Consider the following 12,626-nt stretch of genomic DNA (forward strand, 5'->3'; position numbering starts at 1 on the left):
GGGGGGAGACCTTAAACAACTGCTGCACATAGTACACAAACTCTGACACCCGCTTTAAGTGAAAACCGTGGGGGAGTTAACCTGCCGGCAGCGAGTAAACCGCAGCCTCGTCGCCTCCCGCTCGTCGCCCGGTGTCAATAAAGTTGTTTGAAGAACATCCTTCTTCCGATGTTTTTTTGACCTTCTTCCGGTGTTTTTTTGACCTTCTTCCGATGGTTTTTTACCTTCTTCCGGTAGGGTTTTTACCTTCTTCCGGTGTTTTTTGACCTTCTTCCGGTAGGGTTTTTGACCTTCTTCCGGTGTGTTCGGCGAGGCCGCTGTAGGTAAGGTGATTGGGACCGGGGCCGGCTCAGCTCAGCTCAGCTCACGGCGCCGGAGAGGAGAAGGGCAGGCGGGGTGGGAAGGGAATGGCGCGATGGAAGCTTCCGGACCTGACGACCGAGCTCCCCCTTTCGCTGATGCTAGGGGCCAGGCGTCCGAGGCCTGCTGTCCCTCTGACTTCTCACTAGTCACAAGAGTGTATCATCGTCATTACATTTCGAGGATTTTCAACAGTGTTTTAACTTTTCTACCTTTGCACAGTTATAAACTTGCAGTGAAAGGGCAAACAATGCGATGACATTGAATATAAACAGTAGCTTGTAAATGTAAATGACGAGCAGTAGCCTGCCGGTAGAATTAAATGGCAACAACATGATCCACGATCCATGAAGTGAATCCATAATCCTTGACACCCGTACCAATCTAGAATCTGTCAATCTACACCTTAAAAATACCCATTGATTTGTCCTCCACAGCAGTCTGTGGCAATGAATTCCACAGATTCACCACCCTCTGAGTAAAGAAATTCCTCATCATCTCATTTCTTAAGGTACATCCTTTTATTCTGAGGATACGTCCTCTGGTCTTTGACTCTCCCGGTAAAGGGCCTGTGGAAAGCAGAAAGGGGTGGAGATGGGCAGTAATGGCCAGTGGTGGGATCCCGTTGGAGGTGGCGAAACTTTTGGAGGATTATACGCTGTATGCGATGGCTGATGGGGTGGAAGGTGAGAACAAGGAGGACTCTGTCCTTGTTGCGAATGGGAGGAGGGGGAGCAAGAGCGGAGCTGTGGGATATCGAGGAGACCCCAGTGAGAGCCTCATCTGTAATGGAAGAGGGGAAACCCTGTTTCCTAAATCAAGAATGAGCTATATAGATATGGGGGATCAGTGGCAGCCAGTCAGGTTTACTAAATGTCCTCTGTGATTGTGCTTTTACCTCTGTGATCACCATGTCAAGGAATTGCCATTCATGGTGTGATCTAAAATCACTTCCAAATCACTGGTGAAGCAAGTAATGTTTCTTTACAGGTCAGGCAGCATCTCTGGAGAACATGGATATGTGACATTTTGGGTTGGGAAATTTCATCCATCCATTCCCTCCACAGATGCTGCCTGACCTGCTGCATTTCTTTTTTTTGTAAATCAGCATCAGCATTTCCTTGTGTCTTATGTTCCCAGGAAGGAATGCTAATATGTCTGCCCTTTTGTTTTTTAAATCTTTCAGATTTTGGATTAAGATAAAGTTTATCAAGTAACCATGGATTTTCAACATCGACCAGGAGGAAAGACTGGGAGCGGCGGGGTCGCTTCCTCTTCCGAAAGCAATCGAGATCGAAGAGAGCGGCTGAGACAGTTAGCGTTGGAAACCATTGACATAAATAAGGTTAAACTTTGGTCCCTGTGATTTGTGCACTTGTGTTACTTGCATTCTTTCATGCTACCTCATTATAACTATTCTTTTTCTAATTTTATAGGATCCTTATTTTATGAAAAATCACTTGGGTTCTTACGAATGTAAACTTTGCTTAACTCTTCACAATAATGAGGTAAGTTCAAAGGTACTTTGATGATTTTGTTTTAAGCTGAAACTGCAAGGGGATGGAATCTCATCTCACCCCTAGATGGTTCTTGAGCTAGTACTGCCGCTGCCTCACAACACTGGGTACCCAGGTTCGATTCTGACCTTGGGTGCTCTCTGTGTGGAGTTTGCACGTTCTTCCTATGACTCCCGTGTGGGTTTCCTCTGGGTGCTTTGGTTTCCTCCCACATCCCAAAGATGTGCAGGTTTGTAGGTTAACTGGCCTCAGTATATTGCTCCTTGTGTGTAGGGAGTGGATGAGAAAGTGGGATAACATAGAACTAGTACAAAAAGGTGTGTGTACTCAGTGGGCTGAAGAGTGTATTTCCATGATGTATCGATAAACTGAATTAAACTAAGCTATTGATTTTTACTTTTCATTGCTGACTATACAGAAGTTTTTTAAAAAGCAAGAAAATCAATGTTGTAAATTCCTACAATCCTTTACTATATTTCTTCCTGTTCTTCATTTCCAAAGAGCCCCAGTTCTGTTTGTTTTTTGCTAATGTAGAAGCAGCAGCAAATACAGGATACTAAATATAAAGTACACGTTAATTATTGATTTGTGCTTCAAGATTATTTGAGGCCTTGGATGGTGAGGAGGGATTTGGTAAAAGGTCTTGTATTTCTCACAGTTGCACACCAAGATGGCACAGGAAAGGGAATGGGAAGTTATTGAAGATGTAAGGGTGAACCATAGCCTCCTTGAGGGGATGTGGAATGAAAAGGTAAAAAGAACAGTAGGGGGAGAAGACCACGTTGGCCATGTTACAAATGACAGAAGCTGATCAATTGAATGTAAAACTTTCAGTTTGAAAAGTGAAGCCAGGGGGAGTCGTTTCTTCATTGTGTGAGTTGGGAGGTCATGGGGGAGAGGTTTGAATGGAAGTGTGGCATTGAAATAAACAGAATGGTGTATAGTCAGCAATGCGATTAAATATCTTTTCAATAAACAAGTTAGTTATGTATCACAACAAGGAATTGCAGAAGCTGGTTTACCAAGGAAAGACACAAAATGCTGGAGTAACTCAGCAGGTCAGGCAGCATCCCGAGAGAACATGGGTAGGTAACGGAAGGGTCCCGACCCAAAGCGTCACCTCTCCATGTTCCCCAGGAATGCTGCCTGACCCGTTGAATTACTCCAGCATTTCCACGTTAGATATATGAATGTGTTTGTGCGATGGATTCCCTCTGTTTTAATTTGATTTAATTTTTCTCTCTAGGGGAGTTATTTGGCCCACACACAAGGAAAGAAGCACCAGACTAATTTGTAAGTGTGTAAATATATTGGATGTGAAGTCATAATTTGAGACATTTGGTGTATTTCAAAGAAGCATGCTTTTTCTTTCTGAGCGATTTAACTACAAATGCAATTAAGATCTCTATACTGCACTTGAATATTGCTTTCACGGTGAATCAGGGTATTGAATGTAAATTTTGCAAAGAGAAAGGAAAGGGAGACAAATTTAATTGCATGTTTACCCCCAAAGAACATTGTATGGGAAATAAATTATTTAGGTATCCTAAGTCTGAAATGGAAAATATTAAAGTGCCAATGTCAGTTCTGTGAAAGAGTTAGGTGTTTATTTGGAGAATGCATTCAATGTCTTACTCTTGCCATCAATACTTAGCAAGGTACCAAAGCTCTGACTGTGGTAAGGAGAAAACAATAGCAAGATTAGAGTTTTAGGCTTGCGGATGTTCATTCGAGAGAGTGCAGGCATCTTTCATTCTGTTGCTCACAGTTCAGTAGTCGAATGGGCTCACTGCATGGTATCCCCTTTTATCTCTTCCCCAGTAAATAAGCAATTCCTGTGATAATGTGACTAATGTCAGAGTTTTCCACACAAGGAATTGTGAGCACAAGCTGTACCCCATGATGCTAATGCACAGTGCTGTGTTACAGCACATCTCTACTTTTGCTTTATGAGACCATAAAAGACCGCAGTGGCACAGTGCATAGCGGTAGAGTTGCTGCCTTAGAGTGCCAGAGGCCCTGGTTTGATACTGACTAGTGCTGTCTGTATGGAGTTTGTATGTTCTCCCTGTGACCAGTCATGGATTTTCTCCGGGCGCTCAGGTTTCCTCCCGTACTCCAAAGACGTACAGGTTTGTAGGTTAATTGGCTTCGGTAAAATTGTAAATGGTCCCTAGTGTGTAGGATAGTGTTAGTGTACGGGGTGATTACTGGTCGGTGCAGACATGGTGAGCCGAAGGGCCTGTTTCTGTACTGTACCTCTGAAGTATAAAGAACCACATCTTTATGCATTTGAGGTGAAATAGAGACTTTAATGGTACATCTGCTGGGTCTTCTTGATTTATACCAAGAACCAACAGCTCTAAAATGTATCAGCCTGGGTTTAAGCTTGCTTTGTGAAAAGTGTTTATTTCTGCACACTTTAATTTTCTTGATAGACTAACGCAGGAAAGATAACTTTAGCCATACCCGTGACTCTGATTTAAGAGTTAAATAATTTCTGAATATAGAAAAATGGCAATTTTAGAAAACAATTGATATAGGCTACTGCATGTGCTTCCTTCTAGAAATGGGGCACCGATGGTCACTTACTTTCTAATGTGGTTAATGGAAGTGTTGCAGATATGGGGATGAGACATTTAACATAATATACTGCATGCTTATGCAACATTTGGATGAATGGGTATTGTCCCAGGAACTAATTTTTGACAGTTAATATAGAGGTAGAATTTGTATGACAAGTGTGGCTGTTCCATACCAAGGGATCTAATCAATGCTTTGAATACAGGGCACGACGCGCAGCGAAAGAGGCAAAGGAATCACCAGCACAGCCAGCACCTGAGAAGGTTAAAGTGGAGGTGAAGAAATTTGTCAAAATTGGTCGGCCAGGCTACAAAGGTATTTGTGACATTTTGGCAATCGATTGCTATTTTGTTAAAAAAATATGACAACAATTTTAGCCACGCAGTGGCACAGCTGGTTGAGATGCTGCCTCACAGTGCCAGAGTCCCGTTTTCAATCCCGAGCTCAGGACCTGTCTATGTAGGATCTGAGCATTTTCCCTGTGGCCGTATGGATTAATGTTTGATGAAATGTTGGAACCTGTACCGAGCTGTACCGATAACAAATTCCACCAGCCTGGCTGTGTGGTCATTAAAATACAATACAATACAATTACCTCCGGGTGCTCTGGTTTTCTCCCACATCCCAAAGACGTGCAGGTTTGTCGGTTAATTGGCCTCTGTGAATTGCCCTTCGTGCGTAAGGAGTGGATGAGAAAGTGGGATAATATAGAAGTGGTGAGAAAGGGTTTGCCCAATTTATCAAATATATTAAGGGTTAACATTTCTTTTTACAGTGACCAAACAAAGAGATTCAGAAGTGGGACAGCAAAGTCTCCTTTTTCAGGTAAAATCCTTTTGTGCTCCGTGTGCTTTGATTGCGATAGAAACCATTCTTCTTACATTCAGTAAATCCTCTGTTCATTTCTAAAAGAAGTGGATCGTGAATCTAAGAGATTACTATTACCTTGAGTAAATGATCAATTCTCATGTATTGGCTCGGTGTTTGATCAGGCTATCGTATCCATTCCAAATGTTGGTCGTCGGATACTGACATGTACAGTAAAATCCTCTCCCTCGGGCTCTAAACTTAATTGTACAACTGTGCAACAAATATCAGCTAACATAGTGAGATGAACCTGACTTCCATGTCTGTATGACTCATGGGCTGAATAATAAACTTGTTCCTTTTACACCTCTATTATAAAGTGTAGGTGAATTGTTCAACTATTACATTAGGATGGAAATGTCAAAGACTAGAGGGCTTAGTTTTAAGGAGAGAGAGGCAAAGTGTAAAGGAGATGTGCGGGACCTTTTTCTTTTACACATTGGGTGGAGAGTGCCTAGAATGAGCTGCCAGGGTTGGTGGTGGAGGCAAATACGATACAGGTGCACAACCTTTTATCCGAAAGCCTTGGGACCAGACACCTTTCGTAATTCAGAATTTGTCGGTCTTCGGAATGGAAATTTTTTTGCGTAGATTTTAATGGCTGGCTCAGTGGTAGAGTGCTCGGCTCATATCCGCAAGGTCGCGAGTTTGCGCCTTGATCCCGGCAGAAGAAGTTGGAGCTGGGCTGGGCTGCTGCTGGCTGTGGGTCTCTGGGATCTCTGTGCTTGCGGTGGGCCTGGTGGTCGACGTCCAATTGGTCCTGACGTCTCCGGTGACTGCACTGACCTGCAGCCATCGCCGTCGTGAAGACAGTACAAAGCCCCCACGCCGGTGCAATGAGCGGGGAGCTGGAGAGGGGAGGGAAGGGGTCACACACATGGCCGGGAAGCAGAGGGGTGTAGGTGGGGTGAATCTGAAGGGAGCGACAATCTGCTGCTGCCTGCACGCTGAGTTAAAAAGTTCCCACGCAAGACTCACGATACACTGTGTATCGTGTCTACCGTGGGAACTTTTTAACTCAGCGGGCAGGTAGCAGCATATTGTCAATTATTAACCCTCCCGCGCAATATACCCTCACCTTCTCTTTTATGAATGGGGATTTAGTTCCCCTTTCTTCGAGGACCGACCGGAGGTTCCGCTGTCACCTCTGTGGGCCGCCCTCGGTGAACGTCCTGTCTCCCTGTCCCTGGGATAGTAGGGGGCGATCAAACAGCACAATACCCCCCCTCCCCCTCCAACTCCAGAGGAATCCACTCCCCGATGGGCCGCTATGGCGACAAGTGGCAGTTCGCCTACAGCCCGAGCTGCGCGACCCCAAGAACAAGAAGTACCTTCCACACTATCAGCTTCTGCCCAAACACTGCGTGTTCCTCTGAAGTTGGAACGGGGCTGGGCTGGAGTTGCTGATCTGGGATCTCCGTGCTTGCAGTGGGCCTGGGGGTCAGTGTCCCGATGAGGGGGCGCAGCTCGGGCTGTGGGCGAACTGCCACTTGTCGCCGTAGCGGCCCATTGGGGAGCGGCTTCTGGTGGTCCTGACGTCTCCGGCCAGTTTGCAGTTTTCCTCTGGAGTTGGAACGGGGCTGGGCTGCTGCTGGCTGTGGGTCTCTGGGATCTCCGTGCTTGCGGTGGGCCATGGGGTTGGTGTCCCGTTGGTCCTGACGTCTCCGGTGACTGCACTGTGCTGCTAGCATCGCTGACGTGAAGACAGTGCAAAGCCCCCGCGCCGGTGCAATGGGCGGGGAGCTGGAGAGGGAAGGGGTCACACACATGGCCGGGAAGCAGAGGGGTGTAGGTGGGGTGAAACTGAAGGGAGCGACAATTTGCTGCTGCCTGCCCACTGAGTTAAAAAGTTCCCCACGCAAGACTCACGATACACTGTGTATCGTGAGTCTACCGTGGGAACTTTTTAACTCAGCGGGCAGGTAGCAGCATATTGTCAATTATTAACCCTCCCGCGCAATATACCCTCACCTTCTCTTTTATGAATGGGGATTTAGTTCCCCTTTCTTCGAGGACCGACCGGAGGTTCCGCTGTCACCTCTGCGGGCCGCCCTCGGTGAACGTTTTCAAGGACCTTTCTTCAAGGACCGAAAAAATGTCGCTATTCGGAGGTTTTCGTTATTTGGATCGTCGGATAAAAGGTTGTGCACCTGTAGTGGCATTTAAGAGACTTTAAGATAGGCACATGGATATGCTGGGAATGGAGGTATATTGTTCGTGTTTAAGCAGATGAGGTTAGTTTACCATGACATAATGGTTGGCACTGACATGGGCCAAAAGGCCTATTCCTTTTCTGCACCTTTCATGTGGAATAAAACCCCAAATGATACAATGTGGAATTATGCAGTCTGCATCATGCAATGTTGGCCGTATAGTGGATGGAATTGGTGGAGAAAAGTTATCACATTTTGCTTGTGAGGAAACAAATCAACTTTCAAAGCTTTTTCTTTATGTTCTGCTTTTGATTAGTGGTCACATTCTACATGCATATATCTAGGACATGCTGCTTTAATTAAAATACATTTCAATTTTATTGCTTAGATTGATTATCCAGAAATCGCAGAAACTGTAATACCACGCCATCGGTTTATGTCTGCGTACGAACAACGAATTGAACCACCTGACAGACGCTGGCAATACTTGTTGTTTGCAGCTGAGCCATACGAGACCATTTCCTTTAAGGTATTTCACTTTGGGAAATTGATGGGTGATTTCGGGAATGCCACGAGAGACAAAATAAATATTGTTTTCCCACGCACAAGAGTTATACATTACTCCAGATATTTAGTTTGTTTTCCAAGTTTAAAAAAATGAATTGGCCAATAATTTATTTATCTATTTTAAAAAATCTGTGGAAATTTAGACCAAAGGGAATTTAAATAATTTGAATTGTGGGTGAAATTAAGAGGAATAGGTTATAGTCTTATGAACCTATTTGTCATGCGAAACAAAGTTCTGAAACCGGTTTTAAGGTCTTATTCGTTTTCTGTAACGTTTAAGTACCGACGTACTACTTGTGCAATGGGAGTCATTGATTGTGGCAACATTTGAGAAAATTCCTTGGCTAGAAATTACACTTGTTAAATGGGGATGAGACGAGATTTGTTAAATGTGGATCATTTTGCAAAATGGAGCACAGATGAAGCTGTGAAACCAGCAAATAAACAAGTCTGAACAAATGGAGTTGATTTTGGAAAAGTGCTTGGCCATATTTTTCCATTTTATTTTGCGCTCAAATAATAAATTGCCTTAGGTGAATGTTACATTAACAGGTCTGCTTATTTCATCACCTTTTTATTTCAGAGTAAAGCTTAAATTCTATCTTTCCTACCGCAGACATTTTGTTTAGACTATTGAAAGAACTAGTTATAGCACTGAAATATCTATCATTGATAATGATAAGTAACAACCCAATCTTCTCCACACATCTTTTAATGCCCTCAGGTACCGAGTAGAGAAATTGATAAAGTTGAGGGGAAGTTTTGGACACACTGGAACAGAGAAACAAAACAGGTATCTTTGTGTTTGCATTATCATTCCAGATCATTTCTGCATAAACTAAGTTGTCTATATTCTTTGATTATGACTAGCTTCTTTTCAGCCATGCAGCACAGCTTTATTAAGATCTCTAGATAATAGCATTTCTGCAAAAGGTCACACAACAGAATAGCTTTTAAACAGCACTAGAAAAAAGCTAAGATCGGGAAGCCTTTTGCTCGCAGAATGTTCATTTGTAGTATATTGGAACAAACAAACAAATTAGGAGCAAGAATAGGCCACACATAATAATAATAATAATAATTTATTTGTATAGCGCTTTTTAAGGACTCAAAGTCGCTTTAACATCCCCATGAGCTTGCTCTGACGTCCAACACGTTCAAGGCTGATCTGAGCAAAACCTCAGCTCTGCATCGCTGTCTATCCCGTTGCTTATCAAGAATCTGGCCACCCCCGCCTTTAAAGTGGTCAAAGACTTACTCCACCACCCTTTGAGAAAGAAAGTTCCAATGAATCACAATCTCCTGAAGTGAGAATTTCACATCGTCTGTCTTAAACCGACTCCTTATTTTTGAATAACGATTCTTTGTTATAAATCCTTCCACTGGAGGAAAGATCCTTTGCACATTTAACTTGTCCAAATTCCTCAGTGTATTATGTGTTTCACTTTTCTGAAGTCCAATTGATCCAAAGCCAGACTATCCAACCATTGCTCTTAATATGCTCCAACCTGGGCAAAAGACTGTGCACTTAGCATCTGGTAGAATTAACTTGCAAATTAGCTTGCAAATATCTGGTAGAATTAGCGTTGTTGAATTCCTACTCCATTAACTCCATAAGCTGGCATGCTTGAAACTTAACGCAGAGGAAAATGTTTCTTTTGTCTTCCGCAGATATCTTCCGTCAGCGGCAGAATTTTTGCATTTACTCACAATTCACTTACTCTTTCTTATGTCTCTTGGCATACTCTCTCTCCTCTCAATTGCTTTCCTATCTTTGTTTGTGCCATCAACAAATTTGGCTGCAAAACACTCAATTTTATCTTCATGATCATTGATGTAAATAGTTGACACTGCAGCACTGCTCTAACTGTAATTTTGGTTCACTTCTGCTGTTGTCTACTTGGAAAAAGGTAGTGCCCTGAATAAGGAACAATATTTCAACTGAAATGGAACCATTGCTTTTGTTTATTAGTTTGGTTTAATTTCATGTATTTGGCTTGTATACTTTTTAATTGCTTGGGCTGAATTTCCCAATCATCTTCAAAAATATGTAATTTAGTATCCCGGTCTTTCTGTAACTGAACTGCCTTTAAAATTAGGCTCCTTTAGTTAAGTTGTCGCTACTCATTCTTCCACTGAAATACATCATTTTTTTACTTCTATATTAAACTTCATTCACCATGTGCCTGCTCACACGATCAGTTTGTCTTTGTTCATTTAAAGCTTGTTGCTCCCCAACTAATTGCTATTCTGTTTCTGTGTTTTGTAAACATTTTGAAATAATCTTCTGCCATTAATAATTCCACGGACACAATCATTAATATACATCAAAAATAACAGCAGTGCTCTTCAAAGGGTTCAAAGATATTTTATTGTCAAAGGTACAGCTCTTAATACCTGTTCCAAATCTTCAGAGACCTCCTCTATAAATTGGAAAAGCAAACATTAATTATTGGTGCCTTCATGTTTTGTCCTTTAGCTAATCCACACTGCCAGTACCTATTTACTGGGTTTCAATTTTGCTATCATGTTGATCATGTATGTACTTTGTCAGATATAGTTTGTGTATTAAATATATATTTTTAAAGATTACAGCTTCCCATCCACGTCATCTATTTTTAATTCACCATGAGACTTTACAAATTTAAATACAATAGGTTCAGGATTAAAGTTGAGAATCTGGATAAGAGTCAAGAGTGTGTAATTATCATATGTATAGACACGGAATAATGAAATCATTACTTGCAGCATAACAGGCCTGAATATAGAATTAATATGGTTAATGGGAGTGTTTCATCGTTTGACTGCCCATTTCAGAACAGTTCTTTGCAGATTTACATTTTTTTAGAATCCTCTTTCTCTCTGTTATATGCTCAGTTGTTTACTGCTTGATCGAAGGATACGGCGTGGAAACAGGACCTTCAGCGCACCAGGACCATGCTGATCATCGATCACCCTTTCACATTAGTTCTATGTTATTCCACTTTCTCATCCACTTCCTAAACACTAGGGGCAATTTACTGAGGCAAATTAACCTACACACCCGCGCGTCTGGAATATGGGAGGAAAACGGAGCACCCAGAAGAAATCCACGTGGTCATAGGGAGAACGTGCAAACTCCACACAGACAGCACCCGAGGTCAGGATCAAAACCCAGGTCTCTGGCACTGTGAGGCAGTAGCTGTACTGTTTACCATGCGATATCTTCCCATTCTCTATATCTCATCCCACAAAGCTGGTTTAGTTTATATCATTACGTCGTTATCAATACACTACGGAAAGTTAGAGACGTTGCATGGCCATGCTGATGATAATGTGACCAATACCTTGCTCCCTTTCTAACTCTCAGTATTTTTCTATTCATTTAATGTTGTGCTGGAATCAGTTTGACCTCGTGCTTTTTTTTCTCTCCCCAGTTTTTCCTTCAGTTCCACTTCAAGATGGAAAAGCCTTTACAGCCACAATCCTTGCCCATTGGACCCCCTGGACTGAAGACCAGACCACCGCCGCCACCGATCATCAATGGCATGCCACCAAGGGGCCCCATGCCGCCAGGCGCAATGCCAACTCCGCGACCGGCAGGCATGCCCATGCCGCCAATGCCACCTGGTGGCCCGGTGCCACCACAAATGCCACCAGCTCCACAGGGACCACCACCCACTCCCCAGGGACCTCCCCCGACCCCGCAGGGTCCACCCCCGACCCCACAGGGACCACCCCCGACCCCGCAGGGACCGCCCCCGACCCCACACGGAATGCCCCCGACCCCACAAGGACTGCCCCCCACAAGGCATGCCCCCACAAGGCCCACCCCCACAAGGCATGCCCCCACAAGGCCCTCCTCCACAAGGCCCGCCCCCACAAGGTCCTCCTCCACAAGGCCCGCCCCCACAAGGGCCCTCCCCCTCAAGGCCCACCCCACAAGGCCCGCCCCCTGTTCAGATCCTGCCCCCAGCTCCGCAAGGCCCGCCCCCGGCTCCGCAGGGCATGCCTCCAGCTCCAATTTCTGCTCCGATTCCCACTCCGGTCTCTGCTCCAATGCCCATGATCCACGTTCCGGGTCCGTCCCCTGTTCCAGCTCTACCGCCAATGTTAAGGCCTCCGCTCCCCAGTGAGTCTGTACAAATTGTGGCACCTCCTATTCCTCTCCCACCCCCTGGTATGCCCCCTCCTCCTAACTGAACTTTACATCAATATAACTTTTGTAGATTGGCCTTTAATTGTTAATTTGGTAGTATCTATGTGTCTTGCAAATGTACAATACTTTGCGATACTTCACCGACCATTAAATACATTTTACAGCAATTTTTAGTGCCTGCCTTATTGTTCATTTACAAACATTTTTAATAATGTAATTATTCCAATTAGTAAGTATTCACTATTTCAGATCTTTATGGCTCAGTAGGTTTAAAAAGTAATTCATGATTTACAGCATAGAAACAGGTTCTTCAGCCCACAATATCCGTGCCGAACATGATAAGATTTCTAAGGGGTATTTTTATTGAAGCTCTTAAGTCTGATTAATCTAAGTAGGTATGGTTGAATTAGATTGATGTCTTATTATTGTTAATGCTTAGTG

General features: G+C 43.7%; 1 protein-coding gene across 1 annotated transcript; it reads left to right on the plus strand.

Annotated features, from left to right (window-relative positions):
• Window positions 1-361: 361 nt before the first annotated feature.
• On the plus strand, window positions 362-12,352 carry sf3a2 (splicing factor 3a, subunit 2). Its single transcript, XM_055658561.1, is given in 10 exon segments — window positions 362-871; window positions 1,547-1,705; window positions 1,797-1,868; window positions 3,124-3,170; window positions 4,666-4,775; window positions 5,236-5,285; window positions 7,869-8,009; window positions 8,772-8,840; window positions 11,464-11,826; window positions 11,828-12,352. Coding segments are annotated over 9 exon segments (1,380 nt in total). The 5' UTR covers window positions 362-871; window positions 1,547-1,579; the 3' UTR covers window positions 12,230-12,352.
• The last annotated feature ends 274 nt before the right edge of the window (window positions 12,353-12,626 follow it).

The sequence above is a fragment of the Leucoraja erinacea genome, chromosome 29, assembly GCF_028641065.1.
Source record: "Leucoraja erinacea ecotype New England chromosome 29, Leri_hhj_1, whole genome shotgun sequence".
NCBI lineage: Eukaryota > Metazoa > Chordata > Chondrichthyes > Rajiformes > Rajidae > Leucoraja > Leucoraja erinaceus.